The following is a 27,936-nucleotide window of genomic DNA, read 5'->3' as shown; positions in this document are numbered from 1 at the left end:
TGAAAAACAACTTCTAAACCATAGTAATTCCATGTGCTTGGCATAGTGGTGCTTCCAGTGAATAAATGGTTTTTTAGTATTTGTTAATGATTTTGATACATTTTAATAAGGTGGTATCTCTCTGTGGGCTTTCAAAATGAAGTCTTTACTATTGGTATATTTTATTATGTTAGCTCTGTGAAAATTGTCCATCATGTCCTCGCATTTTGGGACTAACTGCTTCCATTTTAAATGGAAAATGTGATCCAGAGGAATTGGAAGAAAAGATTCAGAAACTGGAGAAAATTCTTAAGAGTAATGCTGAAACTGCAACTGACCTGGTAGTCTTGGACAGGTATGCACACAATTGACTTGGCTTTAGTGAGATGAGTAGTAACCAATATTAAACCTTCAGTGTCTTTTATGGTGCCTTGCAAATCGTACCTATTTCAGTGAACAAATGGCTATTTCAAGGAATGAGCAAGACTAAGAATTCTTACGCTAAAAAGTATAGTTACCTGTAAGTTTCAAGAACCTAACCTTCTTTCTGCAGTGAGTAGCCGATGTGGGCATTTCTGCCGTAAGACACTCATTATGTTGCACAAGGGTCAACGTTTCTTGTTTGCTAATACTGTCAAGAACTGGGACCTTTGACAGTAAATTTGTGTTCTTCTTTGTCAGTAGGCATGGTTTGTTGTTGTGGTGGTGACTAAAATTCTATATATGTAGTCTTAAATAAGGCTAAAGATTACCCAGGAGTGGTTCTTAGGATAGTCATAATAAATAGAAAAGACTGATTTCTTAGGTCATGAAGTTGAGTTAGACATGGGTATGAATGCTAGCTCCACTAATTCTAATTCCTATGACCTCAAATGAGTCACTCACTCCCTTGAACCTGTAAAATGGCATTGACAGTGGTTTCATGGGACTCTTTGATCAGTTACATTGGCATGTAGAAAACACCTTGCAATTATGTCTGGCTTTGGTAGGAATTTTGGGGAAAGTTCTCATCGTGGAATGAGAAAAAGAAGGAACATTTTAGATTCATCCAACTTAAGTTTCAAATGCCATATGAAGTACATACAAATCTTGTGATCTTTAGGACATATTATTTCTGACTTTCCTGAGCCAGCACTCTGATGTAGAAATAAAAGGCCATACTTTCACTTTGATCTGACAGCAGTTAGAGGGCTTGGCCTGTGTTACTTCAAGTTTGGGGGCAGAAAGTAGAAGCATTACCTGGTTTTTTCAAATGTAACTTTTTGGTTAAGTATAAATTCTGATTTGGGTTAAGAAAAATGAAATCTATACTATTTAAGTATATCTTTACTATATTTCTTAATTAAAACCATCATATGAGCTTTTATAATATTTGCCATTCTGGTTGTCATATTTTATGAAAGTTATGAAATTCCTAAGATATATCTGAAATAAGTAAAAGTTGGAATTTCCTTATGAGAATATTAAAAATACATTAAAAGTAAAAGTGATACTTGCAAATGCTTATAGTTTCAGATAGTATAGAAATGGATAAATTTAATAACTCCCCCCATCCTCACCCATAAGCAGTACTCCTGTCCTTGTTTTTGCTTTTGAGAAATAATCATTGAGTTTTATGAATATGCTTGTTCATCATACTGGCCAATGCCTAAGATGCCAAAAGATGAAGTCTTAACCTAAACAACAAAACAGAAAAACCCTGTGATAATAGTGAAATCTATTTACAAATTTTTTTGAGTATCAGTTTCATGTAGTAATTCTTGAGACCAGATGGGCAAACAATACAGACTGATCGTCCCTAATCAAAAAATCTAAAATTTGACATGCTCCAAAATCCACAGCCTTTTGAGGGCTGACGTGATGCCACAGTGCAAATGCAAAATTCCATCCCTGACCTCATATAATGAATTGAAGTCAAAACACAGTCAAACTTACTTCATGTATAAAATGTGTATAAGATGTAAATGGAACATGAATGAATTTTGTGTTTGGGTTTGGGTCCCATCCCCAAGATATCTCATTATGTATGTATAAATATTCCAAAATCTATAAAATATTTAAAATCCAAAACATTTCTGGTCCTAAGCATTTTGGGCAAGGGGTAATCAACCTGTACAAATAAGAGTGAGTGCCCCTTTAGGAAGGCATTGGTGAGTCTGCCTTTTTATCCTGAGTAGGTATACAAACTGAAACGAGGAAGGTTTGGGGTTTTTTTGTTATTGTTGGTCTTTTTTGTTTGTTTGTTTAGACAACTAGGTAGATAATCCTGTAGTGAGTTATAATAAAAAAAGGTAAAAATATATCCAGTGAGGCAGTGAGGTTTAGCTGGTAGAATCTTCAGAGGAAGGCAGTTCTGAATTTTGTTTAAATAGAATCTTTGAATGTCTTTGAACATTCATTTCCTTTATGATTCTCCCTGGGTGAGGATTAAGTTAGAAGGTATGTCAAGTTCCCAGCATAATGCTTTGCAATGTCATGGATGTTCAATTTGTATTTTTTTCTTTTCCCTCTTCTCCCCTTTCTTTTTGAAAACGTCTTTTAACTTTACTGCTTTATAAAAAATGTCACATAATTATTGTGAAGAAATCCAGTAATATAAAAGAGTAATAATTAGAAGAAACACCTAAAATCCCATCCCACTTCTAAAATTTTGGCATATTTTCTTGGTAACTCAACTTTTTTCTTTGGTTTTTAAAAAAACATCTGTTTTTAAATTAAAATTAGTTAGGTTTTTCACTGTTTGCAATATTGACAACTTTTGGTTCTGACCTTAAAGGTATACTTCTCAGCCATGTGAGATTGTGGTAGATTGTGGACCATTTACTGATAGAAGTGGGCTTTATGAAAAACTGCTGATGGAATTAGAAGAAGCACTTAATTTTATCAATGACTGTAATATATCTGTGCATTCAACTTTAATTTCTAAACAGGTAAGCACATACAAAGTAAGTATAGTAAGTATGTTAAAGCTTCTGTTTAGTTTTAATATTAAAATGAAAATATGATTCTAATGAGACTTTTAATACATTTTAGTTTAGGGTGTTTTTATCTCCTTGGATATTTTTTGTTGAACATACCGTATTAGGTTGAGTTTACTGTTGCTTGACATTTTCATGAAGTGTAAACCTCCTTTATTTAAAGAGATTGGTTAGGATTCATATTATGGTTACTTAAGTGTAAGGAGTGAGTCCAATTTTTTTGTTTTGTATTTAGTCAGGTGAGTTGGACCCTGCTTGTACCTTTGAACTGAATTAATTCTTCCACTGTTTCCCAGTGTTTGTAACTGGATGTGAGCCTATTGTCCCTGAGTAGAACAGCTTTGATAGATTTCTAAGGACAGCGGTCTTCAAAGTGTGGACCCCACACCAGCAGCATCAGGATCTGGATAGGGTCCTCAGGACTGAGTGATGGGATTTGAAAAGTCCTGAGTTTTGAGTTTTGACAAGCTGGCCAACGATCTGAGGCAGTAAAGCTTGAAAACCCCTGCCCTAGGACTTTGCAGTCATTCGTGAATGTTAACATTATGTTACATGTAGGTCTGAATTTCTCTTGCGCTGATTTTTTCTGGAGCAGGAATGCCTAGACTTTCTCAGTGCTTGAATTCTTTCATTTTTACTTATTTTTTTAGTTCCAGTATTTAGGGAAGAATCTTTGAATCCTTGATAAGTCCATATCCAACTCAATATGCCTCCTGTTTGCTTGTAGAACTGGTGTTTCCTCAGTTATAGCTGGCTGTGGATTTTCATGTGGCTTTGAGCTGGAGTTCCAAGATTTGGCACTTTTGGGAGGGCCCAGTATCAGAATCTAGATTTAGCTGAGATTTTAAAATTGAGGATCCCTGACCTAATAATGGTGATGTTTTCTTTGAAATAATAACAGGGGATGGCTGTGCACTGGTTTTAGAACAATCTAATCATTGCATACACAGGGGCTTGCTGTAGACTGGCCAAAATTCATCCATAGTTGTTCCTAGTTTTTCTGTTCTTAATATTTAATATAATGGAAAATGAAGTTCAGGGAAAATCATATTGCTCTTCTTTGATACCTGAAGTAACATTGATCTGCTATTTAACTCTTTGCGTAGTTTGGCAGGAACTAAATGACTCTGTTGTAATCCTCACTAATCACAGATCTAAAATTAAATTTTTATTAACTTTATACACTTGCATCTTTTAAAAAAAAAAATGGTTCCATGCATATACATACTATAATAGTAGGGTGTGAAAAGACCATTGGCCCTTTCTTTCCCCAACCTTAGGAAATAAACCGCAGTTTTTCTCAGTTTTTATACTGGTGGGGTAAATTTATTTTGAAGGGACCGTTTGAAGGTAATTTAAATCCTAGTCAAACACCTTATGAAATTGCTATATGATTATTGTTTAGCATTTGGATTTTTTTCTTTTTTCTTCTTTGGTAGATACTATCAGACTGTCGTGCAGTATTGGTAGTTCTGGGTCCCTGGTGTGCAGATAAAGTAGCTGGAATGATGGTAAGAGAACTTCAGAAGTACATCAAACATGAACAAGAGGAACTACACAGGAAATTTTTGTTGTTTACAGACACTTTCCTAAGGAAAATACATGCACTATGTGAAGAGCACTTCTCACCTGCCTCACTTGACCTGAAGTTTGTAACTCCTAAAGTAATAAAACTGCTTGAAATCTTACGCAAATATAAACCATATGAGCGACAGCAGTTTGAAAGTGTTGAGTGGTATAATAATAGGAATCAGGATAATTATGTGTCTTGGAGTGATTCAGAGGATGATGATGAGGATGAAGAAATTGAAGAAAAAGAGAAGCCAGAGACAAATTTTCCTTCTCCATTTACTAATATTTTATGTGGAATTATTTTTGTGGAAAGAAGATATACAGCAGTTGTCTTAAACAGGTAACAGCATCTATTAATAACATCTTTTCCCAAATTGAAACAAGGCATCTTTGTTTCGTGGAGCAATGTGCTATACCAGCTGCAAGAGCTGCTGTAAGGGTTATAGGAGTGTCTTGGCACCATCGTGGTTGATGTGTAATGCTGTAGTAGAATTGACAGAGAGGATGTGTATAAATACAGTAGCTTTTCCAAAAGGCCTGTTTTGTTAAAGACTGAGATGTTTTTCTTAAAGGATGCTAATTCATTTAAACTAGAGGGCAAGTACATTATAGAAAAATTGTTACATTTAAGTAAAGCATTCTTCGTTTTGTATTCAGTTGTTAGATTCGATTTGGATATTTATTAGTCTTTGATTATTTGCTAGGCATCATGTTAAACATTTCACATCAAGCATTTTGGTAGCCTTAGGATAAATTTTGTCTGGATATTGTGGCTACTTTTTTATGTTAATTATTTTTTCTTAAAAACTATTCACATTCTCAAGGCTGCAGTAGAAAACGTTTATAACAACAAAATTTGCAATTTGGATTGGTTCATAGAGTAGGAGAGTTCTGAGAATACTAGCAAAGGTAACAGAGAATCTGAAGTTTAGGTTCCACCCCTCACTCCTTTCTTCAGTGAAAGTTTATTTTTCGACTTGGTGCCTGTGGCTCAAGTGGCTAAGGTGCCAGCCACATACACCTGAGCTGGCAAGTTTGAATCCAGCCCAGGCCTGCCAAACAACAATGACGGCTGCAACCAAAAAATAGCTGGGCGCCTGTGGTCCCAGCTACTTGGGAGGCGGAGATAGGAGACTCACTTGAGCCCAGGAGTTGGAGGTTGCTGTGAGCTGTGATGCCACAGCACTCTACCCAGGGGGACAGCTTAAGGCTCTGTCTCAATAAAAAAAGAAAGTTTATTTTTCATCAGCGTAGACACAACCAAGGAGCTACACTTCACATTTGTGTCAGATGGTCACATAATGTGTCTATTGGGTTTGTGGATAGATGCTCAATTATTTTTGGCCAAAAAAGGGTCCTTATTTTGTATTTAAGATAATCTACTATTCCATGATATCCATTAATTGCCCAAAGTTGTTCCCTAAGAACCTTTTCTGCAAGTAGTGATCTCTGAGGAAAAATTAAGCTTTGTTTCCTGACATAATTTGGGATTTTTTTTTTTTTCTTAACTGCTTCTGAATGTTTAGGGGTTTTAAAAACTTTTTTGAGTAACAAGAAATTGGACTCAAGGGTAGTCATCTGGCAGTTTTGAGTCTGGTAATTTTCATAGTCATTGAGCCTGATCCTTCTGATGAATATGAAGCAAAATAACTTTAGGTACTGAATTACATTAAATAAGAAATTTAAGGTTGGAAAGGGACCTCACTGACTATCTAATCCAACCCACTTATTTTTATAAAAATGAGAAAGTACCTCAGGAGGAAAAGTGATTTGCTGTAAGTTAAATTGCTAGTCAGTGGCAGAGACAATTCTAGAATCCTAATATCCTAACTCCTAGTTTCCAGTTTTTTCTACAAGCATAATGCCTTTGGCATCACAGACTGCTAAAAACCAGTGCTTTGAGTGGGAAGACTGCCAGGAGACAGACCTGGGAAAGCATGCATGACGAGGGATTATTTCTTAGAATGAGGAAAAGGCATTTTGGGAGTCAAAAAAGTTGAATGCTCGTGCAGTTCTAAGCCTAGTTATAGATATACTCTCTGGCTCCATATAGGATGGCACAAGGATTAGGGGTTTGGAGAGAAGAAATGGGGATATATTGTCTGTCTTCCCCCTATTTTCTGCATATATTTCTTTCTTTCTTTCTTTCTTTTTTTTAAAGAGACAGTTTCACTTTGTCGCCCTGGGTAGAGTGCTGTGGCATCACACTGCTCACAGCAACCTCCAACTCCTGAGGGGCTTAGATGATTCTCTTGTCTCAGCCTCCTGGGTAGCTGGGACTACAGGTGCCTGCCGGAATGCCCAGCTATTTTTTGGTTGCAATTTGGCTGGGGCTGGGTTAGAACCTGCCACCCTTGGTATATGGGGCTGGTGCCCTACCCACTGAGCCGGAGGTGCTGCCCCTCTGCATATATTTTTTATGTAGATATGTACCAATTTTCATTGCAGAAATTTTAGTCTGAAAAGGTTTATCCAAAATCATCTAGTTACTTCCTATTGACTTTAAAGATCAGATTGTGATCAACTTTCATAAAATATGGCTGGAATTTAGTGTTATATGATAATCAAGAGCAGTCTAAGGGTTGACTTTATGAGCAGCTAATTAAATGTACAATAGACGTCTTGTTCCAGTAAGCTTTTTAATAAGCTTAGAAAAACTTCCTGAAATCTAAATTCTTTCCTTCCATCAGTCTAATGGGAGGAAAAGCCCTTCTTCAGTGAACAGTTACATTAGAGTGTAGACTGTTGTAATACACATGCAGTTTGCTACTCCCCCAATTAAAAAAATAAATCACAGTGAATTTTGTATGTAGTGTAGGTATGTGCACACATGGTCTTATGTTTACGGTTTTTCCTTCCCCTTGTATTTATTCAGGGGGTTGTGAGTTACTTTTATATATATTTAAACATTTTTCATAAAACTCCATGAACGAGGAAGGTAGATGTTTTTACCATATTACAGACGAAGAAGCTAAGAGTTAGTTTGTGACCTTCCTAAAATTCCACAGCTATCAAGACAATGGCTTTCAGTCTCCAAGGCTAGTGTTCTTTGCACCGTGCAATTCACTAGCATTGTGTGATACTGGTGTTGGGCAAACCTGGGTTCACATACTGTCCCACTCTTTTTTTTTCCCCTAGTAACTTTATTTTGGAATAATTTTCGATTTGCAGATAAGTAGGAAAGATAATACACACAGTTTCCATATGCCCCTTACCTGGTGTCTTCCATTGTTAATATTTTAGATCCCTGTTTGTCACAACTAAGAAAACTAACATTACTACAGTGCCTTACTATTCTAAACTTTAGACTTGGGTTGCGTTTTGCCAGCTTCCCCACTATGTCCTCTTTATAACCAAGATGCCATATTGCCTTTACTTGTCCTGTGTCCCTGTCTCCTTTGGTCTGCTGCAGTTTCTCAGTCTTCCCTCGTTTTTGACGACCTCTAGGAGCCTTGGTCAGGTATCTTGTAGAGTGCCCTCCATTCGAGTTTGTCTGATGTTTTTCTCAGGATTAGACCAGGGTTACTGGATTTAGAAAAATACCACAGAGGTAAAGTTCCCTTCCCCTCCTGTCACATCGGGGACTGTTGACACGAAGCATCCGCGGTGATGTTAAACTTCGTCATTTGGTCATGATAGTGTTTGCCAGCTTCCTCCGCTGTGAAGTTACCACTTTGCCCTTTTCCTTCTCTGTCCTTTGGATGCCAGTCTCAAAGTCTAGCTGTCCGGGGAGAGAGGATTAATCTCTACTTACAAAGAATGGTGTATCTACACACATTATGGGGAATTCCTTATAAGGAAAACTTACCTCTTTTATCCTATTTATTTGCCTATCTTTTTATATTTATGAACTGAATGATGTATTTCTGTCGGTGTGAACTCCTGTTTATTTTTCACTTTGAGTTATATAATCCAATACTGTGTTATTTATTTGGTTGCTCACTTTGCTTCAACTGTGGCCACTGGGGGCTGTTAGCTGTCAGTAGCCGGCTCGTATAACTCATATAAACTCAGTATAAAAATAAAACAAAACTTTGTTTTACCTAGTCTGTGGTGTTGGGACATTTTTAAGCTGTCTGTGTTAGTCACTTACTGAGGACACCAAACACTTGTTTGTTTCCCCTGAAGCTTGGTCATGGGCACGCGGTTAAGAGGTCCCTTACATTCATCAAGTAGAGAAATACATTTTTTTTCTTTAAACAGTATCAGCATAGATGTGTAGTGATTAAATTACTGGTTATAAGGGATTATATTGTGCATTTTGTCTCTTCTGTTCTCTGCAGTTTTGATGTGAGTTTCATGAAGGAGAAATAAAGTGACTGTTAATCCTTCCATTTCTTAGCCAATTGGTTTGCCAGATTGATAATTTTGCCAAAGTAAAATATTAGGAGTAATTAGGAGTAACTTGAAATTCATTCTTTATCTCTGGTACATGCAGATTGATGCTTATATATGTCAACTAAAATTTAGAAGTATATAGTATTGCTAAGGTAATTTACTTCATAATTTGGACTTTGAGGCATGCTGTTTATTTGCATGTAACACTGCTTTCTGTTGCTGCCCTCACAAGTTTATTATAATAGTTACATAAACCTTGGAACATAATGGGGGAATTTCTGATTCTGGACATTTTAAGCACTTGAACTGTTAGACATACAGTCATTCTGCTGGTTGGGAATAGCAGATATTCTAGTTGACTACTCAAGGTTTCTTCTAGCTCTTTGATATTAGTCTGTTTCATATTTTAAGAAAAAGAATGATTTGACTTAATGCAATTCTCTATTAGGAATTTAGACTATAAAGTATGACTTTAGAAGAAGCATATGGAATCACTTATGTCAGGTGTGGAACCATTTATCCTGTGTGCTGAGTTTTTGAATGTGAATATTTCCAAAATAGCTGTAATGGCAACACTAACTGTTAACCTTCTGCACCCATGTAATGTGATCCCATCCTGGAGCTCTTGGCCATTTCTTGGCTAGAAGGCCAGCGTTTGGTTACTAGCGCTCTGGGTTAGTACTGACCGAGTAGGCAGGAAGAGGGACAGAGCCCAGAGTCTCTCTTCTTTCATGGCAGGATGGTGTGGGGAGCTCTTTGCCATTGTATGCTAGTGCTCTGCTGTGTAGAACTTGGGTCAATGGCTGGGGACCAGAAAGTATTGAGAATTGAGATGACATGGTATGTTTCCCCCAAGAGCTCTGCTTCTAGTGATGCAGGGTTGTGAGGCAAAAGGAAAAGAAATAGCAATTCTTCTTTTTCACACACAGCTGGAACCCTTTTGTGACATATGGGGGCAGGAGGCTTCCTTTGGTGTTAGGCTTGCTGTTCCCTGTCCTGTATAAGTGTAGCCATAGAGGAAGGAGCAGGCCTGCCACTGAAGCTATGTGTCATCTAGAGAAGGGCGTGAAGCTTTGTTCACTGGAAGTCTGGTCCTGAAGCCAAGATGTCTAAGGCCCCATGTTTCTCTCTGACTAGCTCAATCTCATCAAGGGCCACATTTCTATTAAGTCTTCATCGCCAGATTTGCAATTGGAGGTAATGTGACCACTTCATTTGTCAGTATAAACCAGCCTTGTATTTTTGAATTGTAAGTACTTGGTTTTCAAAAGATCTGTGTCACGAAGTATGAGAGTAATTTCTGTTTGGGCTAGGTGAAAAAAAACAAAACAGCCAAGATTCTTTTTGTTATTTTGGCAAAACCTACATGTATTTTCGTTTTAAAGGAGTTTTTACAAACAAAAGTTTATTTTCTCTCAGAAATGCTTAACTTCCACATATGTGTTATTTTCCTAGATTGATAAAGGAAGCTGGCAAACAAGATCCAGAGCTGGCTTATATCAGCAGCAATTTTATAACTGGACATGGCATTGGAAAGAATCAGCCTCGTAACAAACAGATGGAAGCAGAATTCAGAAAACAGGAAGAGGTAACTTAAAATAATAGCACAGTAACAATTTTCAGAACTCTGCAGGCGGACTGCCCATAGGAACTCCCTTTCTCCTGAGTTCCCCAGCACTCTTTGGTAATATATAATACTTGTTCATATATAGACAGGCTGTCTCCTCGGATGTAGCCTCATAGTGCTTTTATATTATATGCTCAGAATTAGAATAGCTGTCCGGGAAATCAGTTTTTTGTCTTCATTGTCCTCAACCAGTTCATTTACCTTTATTGATCGATGTCACACAACTATAAAAACAAAGCACATGTACAATCATAATTTCTGTTGGCTCCATGTGGCAATGAAGCAACAAAGGGAGATTTTTTCCTGGAAGGTGTTTCCTTTTCTTTTTTTTTTCTTTTCCACTTCTTAAAAAACTTAACACTAAATTTTTGTAGAATTTTTTTTTCCTTGCATTTTTTTCATGCTTTTTAAGGTCTTAGTGTAAGAAATAGTATTGTCAAAGATGCTAAAACCTAATACAAGCAAAAACTTACTTAAAGTTTAGTATTGAATTTAAAATTAGGATCATTTCTGGTGAAGGCATCTTCTACATCATAACTTTTTGATAATTTTATAAGCTAAGAGTGTCCAGGAGCCAGCCTGATAGATCCCACTGTTTGGAAACCAGCTTATATTATCATTTAATTTATCTTCGATTGGGGGGTGACATGATTTTAAATCTCATGTGTAAAAAGTTCTCACTTTGTTTTAATCTACTCTGACTGATTAAATAAAAAATTTCTCAAGATGCCAGAAAATAGTAATGCCCTTAATTCCAAACCAGTTAGTCAGTTTTAATGATAGTTTTGATGTTTTTGGAAGAATGTTTGCATAGTCTGGCAGACTTAAGATATCATTAGGGTGGGTTGGATTATCAGCTGACCTCCAGAAGTGGACTTCTTGGCCACTGAGTTAGATCCATTTGTGGTCATTAAAGAAGCCAGTCCCTTCAACCTGAAGACTTTGTGATGTGTGACATAGCATACTTCTGTGAAGTGGACAGCCACTTTGGTTTTCAAATCATGTTCAGTTGAAAACTATCATTGAATCCAAGTTTCTTTGTTCGTGTATTTTGAGTTTTGTATGTTAGTGTTATCTTTTTTAGCCTGGCTTTAAAGATTTAACATGGACAGAGTAGGTGTCAGAAATGACAGCTGTCGTTTATTTTCACCATATTGTTTTCTTTGGAGATTTTCTTAGAATTGCTTTTCTTGGCTGTTTTTTTTTTTTTTTTTCTTTCAGGTTCTTAGGAAATTTCGAGCACACGAGACCAATCTGCTTATTGCAACAAGTATTGTAGAAGAGGGCGTTGACATACCAAAATGCAACTTGGTGGTTCGTTTTGATTTGCCCACGGAGTATCGATCCTATGTTCAATCTAAAGGAAGAGCTAGGGCACCAATCTCAAATTACATAATGTTAGCAGATACAGATAAAATAAAAAGTTTTGAAGAAGATCTTAAAACCTACAAAGCTATTGAAAAGGTAAGGTCAAGATAGTACTGTGGCATCTGTGTTATTCTTTATGTGCATAGAGCTAGACAGAAGGTTTCATTGACAGAAAGGGGTATACATTATAAGGAAGTTGAGAATGGTTACAAGGACCCAGCAGTATTTTCCAGAGTTTAAAAGGTCACAGTAAAATAGCAGTGAAAATGATCACACGGATTAGTGGAGAAGGATAACTGGGAAAGTGTGCTCAAAATGTTCACAGAATAGTGACTGTTGATTACTAAAGTCGTGGAGTGACTAGGAAATGATGACCTGGTAGTTAGACTCACGAAAGACTGTCACGTGTAGATCATGTGTGGTGAGTGGCTCCATGTGACTGGAGCTGGAGGGGGTCCCTGGGAGAATTTTTCTGAACAGGTGACTTTGGAATATGTCTGTTTGGGAGAGAGCTATTTCATGTCAAGAGAGCCCTTTCTCCAGGTACAGAGGAAGACAGCTCACATATGGCAAGGAAGACATTTGTTCTCATCCTAAGTTCTGTTTTTAAAATGTCCAGATCTTGAGAAACAAATGTTCCAAGTCAGTGGAAACTGGTGAGACGGACATTGATCCTGTTGTGGATGATGATGATGATGACGACATTTTCCCTCCATACGTGTTGAGGCCTGATGATGGTGGTCCACGGGTCACAATCAACACGGCCATTGGACATATTAACAGGTATGACATCAGAGCATTTGCCTGGAAAACCTGTGTGGCAGGATTGAAGTCCGAATCTGTAAGTGTTGTATTGTGTTTATATTTTTCAGTCACTGATTTTTTCATTAATTGTGATATTTTGGTGAAAGAAAAATTGCTTTTTTTTTTTAATTCATTCTTTTTGTCAAAAGGGAAAAACAATGTATTGTAGGGTAATAAATGTTTAATACTCATTGACAAGGCTGGCATAATGAAGGTATGCTGATTTTAATTAGCTTTCTAATTTTATCATTTGAATTTTTTCCTGAATCTTGAAATTTGTTGTTTTGTGCCATGAACTTTGGGTAAGGTTGAATTTTCCCTTAGCAATAAGGTAAGATTATGATAAATTAATTTGTGTTTTTGAGTACATTCTAAATTGCTTTGTCCTGAGCTCATAATAACATTTCTAAGAGCTAAGAAAAGCAGATACATACTTAGATTGTATATCGGATAATTTTTATTCAAAGGCAAAATAAAGAAGTGAATGTAAAGGATTTTTAAACTTTTTTTAAACCTTTTTTTGAAAGAACTTTGAACTTAAAAATGTTCAAAGAACACTACAAGGAACTCCCATAGGTCCTCCACCCAGGGATACCTGTTCAAGTTTCACAAGAATGTTCTTTGTACCCAAAAGATCCACTCCAGGGTCACGGGTAGGAGGTGTGTCCTGTTGTCACAGCTCCCTGGTCTGCTCCAATCTGAAGCCACTCTTCAGTTTTTCCTTGACTTTGATGACCCTGAAACTTTGGAACATGAGGTTCAGTCATTTTGTAGTCTTTCAGTTTGGGTTTATCTGATATTTTCTCACGATCAGACCCAGGTCATACGTTTTTGGCCAGCACCTCACTGAAGTGATGCTCTGTTCTTCCTGTCCTACCTTATTGGGCAGCCCACCATGTTGATTTTGTGCCATTACTGGTGGTGACTTAGATCACTTGAGTAAGGTCTGCTAGTCTTCTCTACTATAAAGTTACCTTTTATCTCATTTATAATCCATAAATATTTCATGCAGAGACACTTTGAAACTATATAATATGTAATATTCTTCTTCCCTAGTTGGACTCATTAGTGTATTTGTTGATTCACTAATGCAGTGGTTCTCAACCTTCCTAATGGTGCAACCCTTTAATACAGTTTCTCATGTTGGTGACCCCAACCATAAAATTATTTTTGTTGCTACTTCATAACTGTAATTTTGCTGCTGTCATGAATCGTAACATAAATATCTGATATACAGGATGGTCTTAGGCAACCCCTTTGAAAAGGACATTCAACCCCAAAGGGGTCGCGACCCACAGGTTGAGAACCGCTGCACTAATGAATATTTTAGTATTGTGTATTAGTGTATTTGTTGATTTGAATTTGAATTTGAATTCATTATTATGATGGCTACTAAATGGTGATTTTCTAATTCATTATTCTTTCTCTGTTTATTAGTTGCCATTGTACCGTTTTCTCTATTATTTTTTGTCTCTGTAAATTTATGAACACCTGTTGGGTTGTAATCTTATTAGCATTGTTACTTATTTTGATGTTAAAATTGTCTCATATTTGACCAGTGGAATCCCTGAAAGCTAGCTGCTTTGTCTTTTTAACATGTCATTACTCTTTGAACATGCCCTTACTTTATGGCACAGTATAGTCTAGACCAGTGGTTCTCAACCTTCCTAATGCCGCGATGTATTTTAATTGTTACAAAGGGGTCCTGACCCACAGATTGAGAACTGCTGGTCTAGACCCAGCTCATATACCTTCTCTTCCCTGTCCTTGATGTTGGCTATTTCTCCAAGAGGTTCTGATTCCTTTCAGTGGAGAACGAGTTGTGGTTAGAAACAAGATCTAGACACTAGTTATACTCATTGCCACTGGGTATTGCTACTGCCAGTGGAAAGAGCTACAAAATTTATTTCTGTTGCATGTTTTGTTTACATTTATATACATTCACATACATGTTTACATATTTATTTCTATGTCTGACTACCTTTTGATACTTCTACTTTCTGTGTGACACTAGAGGGTTCGTTTTAGATTTCCTCTTTTCCATCTTTGTACCTCTCTTCTGCAGTAGTGAGAAGTCTTATTCCTGTTGTCCTCAAAACATTTGCTTATATGTTCAGGCTTCCTGTATGCAGTCATTCTTTTTTTGGCAGTTTTTGGCCGGGCCTGGGTTTGAACCCGCCACCTCTGGTATATGGGGCCGGCACCCTACTCCTTTGAGCCACAGGCACTGCCCTATGCAGTCATCTGTCCTCCTCTGCAGGGCTGTCACCGTGGCTGGGTGCCCAGACTACACAGGCTCTAACCTGTCAGGGCTGCGGCCCATTCCACTGCCCTCCTCTCGTGGGTTCTGTCCCAGTGTCTTCCTTTCTTGGTAGGCTCATAACTGTAATTTTGCTCCTGTTATGGAAGTAGCTCTGGAAGGCTCGGCTTTCCTGTGCTCACTTCCTTCCCCACTCCTGCTCTCTCCTGGTGCTGTTGCTCCCTGAGCTTCTTGTTCTCATGCCTGCCTTGTGTCCAGTGGACTGGCCTCTGACGTCTTCTGCCTCTTCTGATGCCTTCTTTACATATACCCAAGTAGTTGCTGGCAAATGTAAGATGATTAAGGAACAAACACTCGCAGTATATTCTTTCAATGGATCCAGAACAATAGTTTGTGGATTGTTTATTATAGTAACACTAGACACATTAGCTTTTTAATAAGTTCAAAATACAATAAAAATAAAAATAAACTGTTTCCTAGTTGCACTTGTTTCAAGTGCTCAGCAGCCACTGCCCTGTTGGACTTTACAAATACAGAACATCTTTGCAGAAAGTTCTGTTAGCACTGTTCTGAAATCTTACTGAAAGTTTGAAGCAGTGATATTAAAATTCCACATACCAAGCTAGTAGAAAGGAAGAGGGATATAAGAAATCAAACTTTAGGTCGTGAATATCAACACAGATTTTTCCATCTTTTTTCTCCGTTGTACATTCAGCTTCAGAATTTCTTTTTCTTCACAGATACTGTGCTAGATTACCAAGTGATCCGTTTACTCATCTAGCTCCTAAATGTAGAACCCGGGAGTTGCCTGATGGTACATTTTATTCAACTCTTTATCTGCCAATTAACTCACCTCTTCGAGCCTCCATTATTGTAAGTTTAGAAAAAAAACATGATTGTATCTTTTAAAATATATTCTTAGTGGATTTTTTTTTTTTAGTTTGTCTAAAACAAAGTCGTGGCTGAAATTGATTTAAGATTTACTTTAAAAAGTAGATTTATGAATCTCTTTTGTAGTCAGCTGCATGTTCAAATTTTTCATAGACTGTTTAACTTGCAAACTCTTAGAATTGGATTAGGTGACCTCTGAAATTTCCTCCAAGGTGTTAATGTGTATGTACTTTTTTATTTTTTAAGGAATCTGTTACTGGTTGTGAAATGTATACATTTCTAAAAGAATCATTCAGTTGTAGCTTTGATACTTACAGTGACACAAAATTCATTAAATGTAGTTGGGCTACTCTAGTTGAGGACTTAAAAATCTGTCCTTTGTAACCACTATTCTTGGTCCCAGTATTGATTTCCACATATTCCGAGATGACTCATTTCTCTTGCACATAAAAAGCTGTTTAGCTCTATTAATCTATATTATAGTCATATCTTGTTATTTCTGAGGCTTTTTTGCTACATATTTGTAGATTAGTGAAAATAAGATACTTTAAAATCTTATTGAAATTTAAATTCATCAAAATTGCAAAGTTTTAATTATTAAATTTTTTTTTTTTTTTTTTTTGAGGCAGTCTCTCACTGTGTCATCCTCAGTAGAGCGCTGTGATGTCACAGCTCACAGCAACCTCAAACTCTGGGGCTTAAGTGATTCTCTTGCCTCAGCCTCCCTTGTAGTTGGGACTACAGGTGCCTGTCCCAACGCCCGGCTATTTGTTGCTGCAGTTGTCATTGTTGTTTAGCTGGCCTGGGCTCGCTAGCCTCTGTGTATGTGGCTGGCGCCATAACCACTGTGCTACAGGTGCCGAGCCTAATTATGAATTTTTATTCATCACAGTTCTTTAAAGATGAATATTTCAAAAGGGAGATTAGAGTTTTTAAAAATTTGCTAGCATTTTTTAAAATAAAAATCTTTGTTTTGGTAAATTGAACTTTAAAGATGTTGGGGCAGAGGTTTTGTAGATGTTTCATGTGTATATAATGGACAGGTTTTTGTAATTTTCAGGGTCCACCAATGAGCTGTATCAGGTTGGCCGAAAGAGTTGTAGCTCTCATTTGCTGTGAAAAACTGCACAAAATTGGTAAGGAAATTTGAAGAGCACATACAAATGAAAATAAATTACAAACATTGTAAAAAATAAAAAGGCATGTTGAGGACTGAGAATTTTGTAGAGCTGTGAACTTGATGTTCTTGGTATGCTTTGGTGAATATATAATTGTTATATCTTGAAGATTCTTCAATGTGTGGGACCTCTTTTCCCCCCACAACTTAATGCAAACAACTGTAATTTATTTGCTTTCTTTATTGACTCCCTATAAATAAGTTTTCTCATAACAGTTTAATTATGAATGAACATTTGTTTTAATGTGTCCATCTCTCAAATTAGTCTATACTGGTATAGAAGTTAATGTGTTTTCAAACAGGAAGACACATTTTCTATGGCCTATAGGAGTAGTATGTGCTGATGTCCTATTCAGACGTTTTCATTCTTAGAGCAGAATTTGCAATCCTGCTCCTGTTACATACAGGAACGCCTGAAATATTCTGTATGATTACCTTGACGTTATCAAAGGCAAAGATGCTTTAGTTGTCCTTTCCCAGTTGCTTCCTAACATAGTGTTGTTTTAGATTCTAGATTCTTTTCTAATTAACGAGAGAGGCAAAATCTGGATTATGTTAATTCTTCTTAAATTTCTTAGGTGAACTGGATGACCATTTGATGCCAGTTGGGAAAGAAACTGTTAAATATGAAGAAGAGCTTGATTTACATGATGAAGAGGAGACCAGTGTTCCAGGAAGACCAGGGTCTACAAAACGAAGGCAGTGCTACCCAAAAGCAGTTAGTATTGGTTAGAACCAATAAAAAATCTAGACTTTCTGCCTTATTCTCTGCTGCATCAAAATTAGCTTCCTCTCCTTGGTTGACTTCCCAGACTCTTATAATCCGGCCAACTCTGGATCTTGGCTCATTTCTCCAATTCACAGCTTCTCTCTGATCAGCCCTTTTACTTTTTCTATGTACACTGTGTGTTCTTTCCACTTCAAATGTTGCTTTTGTTTTTCTTCTCAAAGGATCCATCTGTCAGAGTCTATCCAGAATGAGATTATTTGACTTGAAGAGACATTCTTTATTTCATTCATCTTAGTGATATGATTCTTGCTTTATTAATTTTTTTTTTTTTTTTGGCTAAGACAAAAGAGAATTTAGCAAAATAGGTGAGAAGATGAGCTGTCGAGATGGCAGGTACACTGGCAGGTGGAAGCCCAATGTCTCTCAAGAGTTAGGATGCGGGCTACAGTGTCTCTGATCTGACTTCTAATTATAGTCATACATGACTGATGTGTTTATTTTTAATATATCTGTTACTATTTTCATCACATAAGAACCCAAATAAAAGTAAGATTTTGCTGTGTATAGCAGTCCCCCCGATCCTTAGGGGAATATTGTAAGATCTTTGGTGGAAATCACGAATAGTATCAAACTCTGACAATAGGTCCTCTGGTAGCTCACTGTTGTTTCATGATAATGTTGAGGAACAAAAATTGATTCCCAGCTGGAACCAGCACCTAGGTAGAGATGGCCCCTTCTCCCTGTGTGCTTGAGTTTTCTCTGGGACTTCCAGTTTCCTCCCACATCCCAGAGCTGTGCACAGTTAGGTTCGCTGGCATATCTATGTTACGTACACGTTGTTTGCATTGTACGAGTGAGTGCGAAGGTGGGTAAAGTGTGCCCAGTTATAGAATGGTATCCTGTCTGGCTGGTGCCTGCCTTGTTCCCCAAGCTCCCAAGATAGGCTCTGGTCACCTGCCACCCACTAGAATAAGTAGGTAAATAATTATCTTGTTTTTATAAACCATTCTTAATTGTATAGAAAGCTTAATACAAATTAATTTCAACGTCTGATATTAGGAATGTTTTGGACTTTATTTAGAAATTTGGTGATATTTTTGTGACCAGACATATGCTATAGGAACTTTTGTTTATATCAATTAGGTATCGTTCTGCGTCATTTTGCTTAGAGCCATAGTTTCTAAGGCCCTATCTACTATGTTAAGTGAGGGTTGCTGTATATACTGTTTTTTTTTCTATATTTACATATATACATACTTAAGATAAAGTTTAATTTATAAATTAGGCACAGTAAGAGAATAACAATACTAGAAAAATTATAACAATATACTGTAATAACAAAGTTATGTGAATATGGTCTCTCTCAAAATATTGTCATGTACTGTACTCTTCCATTTTTGGACCATGATTGTGGTAACTGAAACCACAGAAAGCAAAACCTTGGATAGGGAGGGACTACTGTACTTTATTTTTAGACTACATGTGTGGTGCTTTTTGTAGTTCACCAAGTTTTTACTTTAAAAAAATTTATACCCAGCTAAACATTTCAGGATTCAAAATCATCTTTTTTTTTTTTTATCATAAATATTACTCATTTTCTTTCAGTGCTTTTTCTCTCATATCCAGTTTCCCAATTGGACTAGTTTTATATATATAATAAAGTCCACTAATGATAACTGTTCTGAAAAGCGTAGTCTACCTTGCATTTTGTTTATCTGATATTCTACTAATCTCAACTGTCTCTTGGCCAGTATTTCTTTTGTTTGTTTGTTTTGTTTTGTTTTGGCCGGGGCTGGGTTTGAGCCTGCTACCTCCGGCATATGGGGCCAGTGCCCTGCTCCTTTGAGCCATAGGTGCTACCCCAGCCAGTATTTCTCTATCATTTTTTTTTTTTTTTTAAGAGACAGAGTCTCACTTTATTGCCCTCAGTAGAGTGCTGTGGAGTCACAGCTCATAGCAACCTCCAACTCCTGGGCTTAGGTGATTCTTCTGCCTCAGCCTCCCGAGTAGCTGGAACTACAGGTGTTCACCACAATGCCCAGCTATTTTTCCTTGCAATTTGGCCTGGGCCGGGTTTGAACCCGCCACCCTTGGTACATGAGGCCGGCGCCCTACTCACTGAGCCACGGGCACGGCCCTATTTCTTTATCATTTAACTACAGAGCAATTATTTGTCATTGAACTTCAGAAATTGTAAGACCTGGCTCGGCACCTGTGGCTTGAGTGGCTAAGGCACCAGGCACATACCCCTAAGGTGGCGGGTTCAAATCCAGCCTGGGCCCACCAAACAACAATGATGGCTGCAACCAAAAAAAATAGCCAGGCATTGTGGCTGGCGCCTGTGGTCCCAGCTACTTGGGAGGTGGAGGCAGGAGACTCGCTTGAGCCCAGGAGTTGGAGGTTGCTGTGAACTATGATGCTACAGTGCTCTACCCAGGGGGACAGCTTGAGGTTCTGTCTCAAAAAAAAAAAAAGAAATTGCAAGACCTTAATCTGAAGGATTGTGTTAATATTGAAAACTTAGTAATAATCTGAATTTATTCTTATGTAATGAAGTAGTCAATTAAAATTATATTAATTTATTTTGACCCTGAAAGATATTCTCATTGTAGTAACGGGGGATAAAAAGCAGGTTTTTTTCCTCCCTCCTTCTCTTTCTACCTTCCCTCGGCCTACCCTTCTCTTTCCTTCTGTTTTTCTGACACCAGTGTTTTCTGATTCTGTGTGTAGTCAAAGGTATGAAGTGTATGTGTGTTTATATATAGATGAAACTCTGGGAAATTATATAGCATATCAAAAAGCATTCATGGTTATCTTTGAGTGACAGGATTATGTATAATTTCTAAAGCTTTATCTACTTTGTTTTTTAATACTCTACAATGAGTAGAGAATATTTAAAAAGCCTAACAAAAAAGAGTTTTCTTGTTAAAAGCAGTAAATCAAATGAATAATATTTTTTAAAAAGACCCTGCAGTGTGTGATTGGTTTATATAATTTTGACATTAGCTTTATAGTCAAAAGTACATTATGATGTACGTGAACATGGGCCACTATCAGCAGCCCAGGCCTGAGATATGCTGATTTCCCCAAGAGGGTTAAGTAATTAGATGGTCTCATGCCCTACGTGTTTTCTTAGCTTTGTCTCCTAAGCTTTTAGTAAAGCCAGGAATGAGGCTCTTTTCCAAATGTCAGTAAGAAAACTAATATATGTGAGCATGATGCTTAATTTTTTTTCCCCAATTCTAGATTCCAGAGTGTTTGAGGGATAGTTATCCCAAACCTGATCAGCCCTGTTACCTGTATGTGATAGGAATGGTTTTAACTACTCCTTTGCCTGATGAACTCAACTTTAGAAGGCGGAAGCTCTATCCCCCTGAAGATACCACAAGATGCTTTGGAATACTCACAGCCAAACCTATACCTCAGGTAGGTAATTCATAAATGACTGTTATGTTAAAAATATCTTGTGTTAGTGGTTATGGCACTGACCACATGCACTGAGGGTGGCGGGTTCAAACCCAGCCCGGGCCAGGTAAGTATCAATGACATCTACAACAAAAAAATAGCCAGGCCTTGTGGTGGGCACCTGTGTTCCCAGCTACTTGGGAGGCTGAGGCAGGAGAATTGCTTAAGCCCAATAGTTTGAGGTTGCTGTGAGCTGTGATGCACAGCACTCTACCAGGGGTGACATAGACTCTCTCTCTCAAAAAAAAAAAAAATCTTGTTTTAAAAGGGGAAAGGGGAAAAGGCCATACCTTTTGTTACTTCAGTGTGTTTCATAAAGACTGAAGTGTCTTTTCTCTTCCCTTACAGCAGTTCTCAACCTGTGGGTCGTGACCCACAGGAACTGTATTAAAGGGTCGCAGCATTAGGAAGGTTGAGAACCACTGCCTTAACAGAAAGCATCATTCCTTCTGAACTTAACTGTAATGGAATAAAATAATTGGTAACTTTGGGTAGTGCTTTTTTTTTCTTTGCTAAGATTCCACACTTTCCTGTGTATACACGCTCTGGAGAGGTTACCATATCCATTGAGTTGAAGAAATCTGGTTTCACGTTGTCACTACAAATGCTTGAGTTGATTACAAGACTTCACCAGTATATATTCTCTCATATTCTTCGGCTTGAAAAACCTGCACTAGAGTTTAAACCTACAGACGCTGATTCAGCATACTGTGTTCTACCTCTTAATGTTGGTAAGAAGGACCTAGACTTTAAAGTACTGTTCATTTATTATAATAGCTACAGATGGAAGTGTTGGTTGACAGTTTACTGTGTGTACTAAAAAAAATTCTTACTTTGATAATTCTAAATTAGACCCATATACAAATATGTAGCTTAAGACTCTTTTCTGTTTTATGTTTTAATAAGCTAATCAGTCTTTTTCCCCCTAAGTTAATGACTCCAGCACTTTGGATATTGACTTTAAGTTCATGGAAGATATTGAAAAATCTGAAGCTCGCATAGGCATTCCCAGCACAAAGTATTCAAAAGAAACACCTTTTGTTTTTAAATTAGAAGATTACCAAGATGCAGTTATCATTCCTAGGTAGGTGATTAAATGGATAGGAAAATAGAGGTGATTCTTTATTTCAAAAGATAAGCCTGTTCACCCAGAAATATAAGTGGGCTGTGACTTTAGGGAGTAGAGTTTTAGGGGAGTAAAATTAAATACATGCATTTTCAAAGAAGTAATTCAATCTTTCTTTGATTTTTTTTTTTTTTGATACCTAGAAGCCATATTTTAAATGTAAGTCATCAGGACTATCACTGTAATAGATGATGCAGTAATACAGTTTATGTGGCAAGTGTCTCTTATGTTTAGAATTAGTAAGGTACAAAGTATTCAATAATTTGGACATTATAAATTTTTATACTATTTATATTGATGAAACAGATACTTTAAGGTGCCACTTAGCTTCATGTGTTATCAAAATATAGATACTTAAAGAATAATAAAGAACAGGCAATAGTCAGTTTTTACTTGATAAAAATAGTTCTTTATCGAATACACTTGAAGTATATTCTTTGTAATTGAAGTTTTCATTAGTGTTATTTTTAATCTTTCAAATTCTTAATGATAATTTGTTTCTAAATTAAAAATAGTTGTGTTTTAAGGGTAGTTGATTTCAACCAAAAAGCAAATGATTTTTTCTTTTGTAGATACCGCAATTTTGATCAGCCTCATCGATTTTATGTAGCTGATGTGTACACTGATCTTACCCCCCTCAGTAAATTTCCTTCCCCTGAATATGAAACTTTTGCAGAATATTATAAAACAAAGTATAACCTTGACCTGACCAATCTCAACCAGCCACTGCTAGATGTGGACCACACATCTTCAAGGTAAGAAGCTTCAGCAGTGACATTCAGATTGCACTTGCAGCATGCTTTCCAGACATGCTGGACACATGCCAAAGTTCGCTGTCTGCCCTGCCCACCTACGGGTTACTAAAATCGGGATCCTTTGCACACAGACTTTCCCAGGAGATAATGACCCTGGAGCCTGCAGTTTACTGCTGACTGCTGGCCTAGTCCACGATAACCACCCCAGCTTCATTTCCCTCCACTCCCCATGGAGCCTGCAGTCTAAATGGGCTCTTCAGGTGGTTTGTAGGCACACTGAAGTTGGAGAACCGCTATGAGAGTGTGGTACCAATTTTATCTGTTTGGTAAAATTATTTTGGAACTTTTACAGACTTAATCTTTTGACACCTCGACATTTGAATCAGAAGGGGAAAGCTCTTCCTCTAAGCAGTGCTGAGAAAAGGAAAGCCAAATGGGAAAGTCTGCAGAATAAACAGGTAACGCATTAAGTGTTACTATCGTAACTTAATATTTAAGTTTGATTTTTATATTGTCACATTAACTAAATGATTTGTGAATCTTTTCGGAAGTTATCCAATTCTTAGATTTTTTGCTTTATTTTAATCAATATTATGTGTTCAATTTTATTTCTGTGTTCTTTTTTGATAAAATATTTAGGGTTTTACTCTTTTACTTTTGATCCATTGAGAATCATGAAATCATCCTCTTAAATCTTAGGATAAAATCCCATTGGGCTAAGGGATTATTTTCACAAGTCTTTAAAAAAATTAGATTTTACTAGCATTTATGATTTTCTTTATCCAATAGTGAAATTGGTCTTTTATTTTTTAAATTTTTGTTCTTTTGTATGTGTGTTTTCTATTTATCTATTTTCTCCTTACTCAAAGATACTGGTTCCAGAACTCTGTGCTATCCATCCAATTCCAGCATCACTGTGGAGAAAAGCAGTTTGTCTCCCCAGCATCCTTTATCGCCTTCACTGCCTTTTGACTGCAGAGGAGCTAAGAGCCCAGACAGCCAGCGATGCTGGTGTGGGAGTCAGATCACTTCCTGCAGATTTTAGGTATGCCCGTGCAATTATCAGGGAAAAAAACAAAGCTCTGCCAAAGAATAGAATTAAAATTGTAGTTTTATATAAAATCTTAAACAATTAAAATGAAAACATGGATGTGTAATATGTGAAATAAATGCATTAGATATTTCCTAAGTGAAAACCTGTAAGTTGGGTCAGTGAATCCTATGGTCTTGTCAATTCTGAGACGGAGATGAGCTCCTAAGGCCAAAAATAATCATTCCCACATCAGTGGGACAGTGGAGCTGAGAAGGAAAATAATTCTTTGATAATGGGCCAGCGTTTTAAGGCTTCTTTCTCTTTTTAAAAAACCAAATAGCATATATTAGAAAACAGTTGCCTCAGCATATTTTTTGTCTTCACTAACTTCTTCCCACTAGTAGTCTCTGCATTCTAAAAAAATTGTTGGTTTACTCAAATTAATTTTGATTATCCAGGCAATACCAAGACTGAAGGAACCTTCTAATTGTAATAACTATAGTATTTATAGAGTACTTAGTTTAAATGCTGTATACTCTGTATTAGCTCATTTAATCATTAGGACGATCTTATGAAGTAGGAATTAGTAGCCCCATTTTTAAGTGCAGACACTGAGGCACAGCAGTATATAAGTTGCCCCAAATGAGTCAGCTAATCAATTGGAATGCCTGGGATTCCAGCCCATGGAGCTTGTGGCTCCAGGTCCTACAGGCTGTTTTCAAGCTTCATGATTTCTTAATTGCTTCTGCTCTAAGGTAAGGGATTAAAGCACTAGCGTAAACCATGTCCTGCTCTATAACTTACATTGACCAGAATACAAAATAATTGTAATGTCTGGCTTCAAAACTTGTTTCACTTCTAAAGTAGGAGTGTATTTTTAGGGATTTTTATTTTAAATTCAATCAACTTAAATTCAAATTTATTTTAAAATTTTATTTTAAATTCAAATTGCTATTGCTCTGAGTCTAGCCCTTTTGAAGGATCTGATGAAAGTTTTAAAAATATCTTTGCAGATACCCTAACTTAGACTTTGGGTGGAAGAAATCTATCGATAGCAAATCTTTCATCTCAAGTTCCAACTCCTCTTCAGCTGAAAATGATAATTACTGTAAGCACAGCACAACTGTAGTCCCTGAACATGCTGCACGTCAAGGTGCTAATAGAACCTCTTCTCTAGAAAATCACGACCAAATGTCTGTGAACTGCAGAACATTACTCAGTGAGTCACCTGGTAAGCTCCAAATTGAAGTTTCAACAGATCTTACAGCAATTAATGGTCTTTCTTACAATAAAAATCTTGCCAATGGCAGTTGTGATTTAGCTAACAGAGACTTTTGCCAAGGAAATCAGCTGAATTACAAGCAGGAAATACCTGTACAACCAACTACCTCATATCCCATTCAGAATTTATACAATTATGAGAACCAGCCCAAGCCCAGCGATGAATGTACTCTTCTGAGTAATAAATACCTTGATGGAAATGCTAACAAATCTACCTCAGATGCAAGTCCCACGATGGTTGTAATGCCTGGTACGACAGACGCTGTTAAAGTGCTCAAGGACAGGATGGATTCTGAGCAGAGCCCTTCTGCTGGGTACTCCTCGAGGACTCTTGGCCCCAATCCTGGACTTATTCTTCAGGCTTTGACTCTGTCAAATGCAAGTGATGGATTTAACTTGGAGCGACTTGAAATGCTTGGTGACTCCTTTTTAAAGCATGCCATCACCACATATCTATTTTGCACTTACCCTGATGCTCACGAGGGCCGCCTTTCCTATATGAGAAGCAAAAAGGTAAGATAGGATTCTTTTATTTTGAGCAGGTAATTATTGAGTGTTCCTGCAAGTTGGATAATGTGAAAGGATGGTAAAGAATTCCCTGCAGAGATTGGTGTGGCGGCCAAGCGCAGCTGTTCATCATCCTTCTCGGGCCAGCCGAAGCCTGTGGCAGAACTGTTGGATGGTTGATGTGGATCTGCTTTACACTGATGACACACTCAGGTTTGGGGGCTTAGCTGATCTGTGTGTGCCTCATTTATTAATAGAGATTCAGTTCAAGTGAAACTGTGCAGGTGTGTACACTTCTAGATCCTGAGGGGGATATAAAGAAATACGCAAAGTAGCCATTCAAGAAACTTCTGCCATAGGGGAGTTAAACATTTACTTGAGAGGGTATTGTTTCAGCTTCTAAGGCATGCAGATATGAGTAAGACATAGGTCTCTCATGCATGATCTTCTCTTTAAGGTTTTGGAAAGTCAGGAAAGGGAAAGAGTAACAACAGACTTCACACAGCTCAGTTACTCTCCAGTGTACAGAGTTTTGTAGTAATCACTTGATAGGCCAAAAGGAGGGCACACTCTTAAACTTAGATGTGGAATTAAGATAGAGGAAAGAGGGTGGCACCTGTGGCTCAGTGAGTAGGGCGCTGGCTCCATATACTGAGGGTGGCAGGTTCAAGCCCAGCCCGGCCAAACTACAACAACAACAAAAAATAGCCAGGCATTGTGGCAGGTACCTATGGTCCCAGCTACTCAGGAGGCTGAGGCAAAAGAATTGCCTAAGTCCAAGAGCTGGAGGTTGTTGTAAGATGTGAGGCCACGGCACTCTACCAAGGGCAACAAAGTGAGACTTTGTCTCTAAAAAAAAAAAAAAAACACTGAGGGAAGAAAAGTATGAAGGTACAATATTTAAATGATGATTTTAATAAAAAGATGTGATAGGACAATATGAGCCTCCTTGACAAATGACACTTCTGCTCTCAGAAGGGAGGAGTGTCACTTGTGAATCAGGGAGGTCATTAATAGAGGCAGTGAGTTTGCAGTGCACAAACAGAATGGACAAGTGGCAGACATGTTAGCACTCAGTGACTAGGCTATGGCAGCAGCTGCAAGTGTGGAAATAACAATAGATAAGGCTTGAAATTGCACGTGGGGTAAAGCTGTATCATGGAAGGCCTTGGGTGCTAGGCTAAGGAGTTGGAACATGTTTTGAATATCATAGCCGCTGTTGAAGGAAGTTTGAGCAAAGGACTGTTAATATTAATAAAGTGGTAGCTTAAAATGATTACTCAGCAGAGTGTAGTATGGGTTGAAAGCAAAACCAAACCAACAGCAGAAACAGAGAGTGAGATAGAACTGGGGTTGTGGTGGTAAGAAGGGGACCGAGGTCAGTGTTAATTTCAAAAAAAGTGATAATTAGTCACTTTACATGTATTAACCTAATTTAATTTTTATTATAATTTTATCATCCCTATGTTATGGGTGAGGACAGTGAGGCAGGAGAGGTTGGTTAGCTTGTCCAAGGCCACATGGCGAGAAAGTGGCACAGCTGGGATTGAACCCAGTCTAGTTTTAGGGGTCTTGCCCTGTATGTTACACCAGCTGCTTCAGACAGCACTCTGTCGCATCAGACGCTGCGCTGAGCATTTTCCAAATGTTATCTCATTTAATCTTCTCCCCGAGCTTCTGAAAGGGAACTAACACATCTAACACATCGCCATTCTACCGCTGAGGAGACTTGGGCTTCCCGAGTCTCATTAGTGCTTCTGTACTCATCTAGCTTGTTCCGTGGAGGCCACACCCCTGACCATTCTCTTCTGCCATCTCCCCACATCATCTTGAGGCTAACGGGAGATCCAGTCCTAGCAACAGGACAGTGGTGAGGGTGGGTAGGTAGAGATGTGGCAGTTAGGGTTGGGGGTTTTGGATATCATGGAATAGGAAGTGGAAATGGTCAGTGAAATGCTCGGATAATTGAGAAGGTGGGCTTCAGATAGGGTTTTGGAGAATTGTCTTCCCAGGAGGATAACTGAAGCTCTGAGAATGGGTGAAAT

The 27,936-nt window shown here is 37.7% G+C and overlaps 1 protein-coding gene across 2 annotated transcripts in view; it reads left to right on the top strand.

Annotated features, from left to right (window-relative positions):
• The window catches only part of DICER1 (dicer 1, ribonuclease III), a 77,033-nt gene that overhangs the window by 33,697 nt on the left and 15,400 nt on the right, over nucleotides 1-27,936 (top strand). For both annotated transcript variants that reach the window (XM_003787017.2, XM_023511528.1), the window contains 16 exons: nucleotides 174-334; nucleotides 2,756-2,909; nucleotides 4,397-4,869; nucleotides 10,323-10,455; nucleotides 11,716-11,958; nucleotides 12,482-12,645; nucleotides 15,667-15,799; nucleotides 16,878-16,953; nucleotides 17,573-17,712; nucleotides 20,971-21,150; nucleotides 21,707-21,920; nucleotides 22,120-22,273; nucleotides 22,888-23,070; nucleotides 23,423-23,528; nucleotides 23,940-24,115; nucleotides 25,117-25,897. In XM_003787017.2, coding sequence (XP_003787065.1) covers nucleotides 174-334; nucleotides 2,756-2,909; nucleotides 4,397-4,869; nucleotides 10,323-10,455; nucleotides 11,716-11,958; nucleotides 12,482-12,645; nucleotides 15,667-15,799; nucleotides 16,878-16,953; nucleotides 17,573-17,712; nucleotides 20,971-21,150; nucleotides 21,707-21,920; nucleotides 22,120-22,273; nucleotides 22,888-23,070; nucleotides 23,423-23,528; nucleotides 23,940-24,115; nucleotides 25,117-25,897 — 3,471 coding nt within the window. The remainder of the gene's footprint in view (nucleotides 1-173; nucleotides 335-2,755; nucleotides 2,910-4,396; nucleotides 4,870-10,322; nucleotides 10,456-11,715; nucleotides 11,959-12,481; nucleotides 12,646-15,666; nucleotides 15,800-16,877; nucleotides 16,954-17,572; nucleotides 17,713-20,970; nucleotides 21,151-21,706; nucleotides 21,921-22,119; nucleotides 22,274-22,887; nucleotides 23,071-23,422; nucleotides 23,529-23,939; nucleotides 24,116-25,116; nucleotides 25,898-27,936) is intronic.

The sequence above is a fragment of the Otolemur garnettii genome, unplaced genomic scaffold (genome assembly GCF_000181295.1).
Source record: "Otolemur garnettii isolate 467f Iridium unplaced genomic scaffold, OtoGar3 scaffold00020, whole genome shotgun sequence".
In the NCBI taxonomy this organism is placed as follows: Eukaryota; Metazoa; Chordata; class Mammalia; order Primates; family Galagidae; genus Otolemur; species Otolemur garnettii.
The sequence above is the reverse complement of the archived record's forward strand: the minus strand, read 5'-3'. Positions and strand labels throughout refer to the sequence as shown.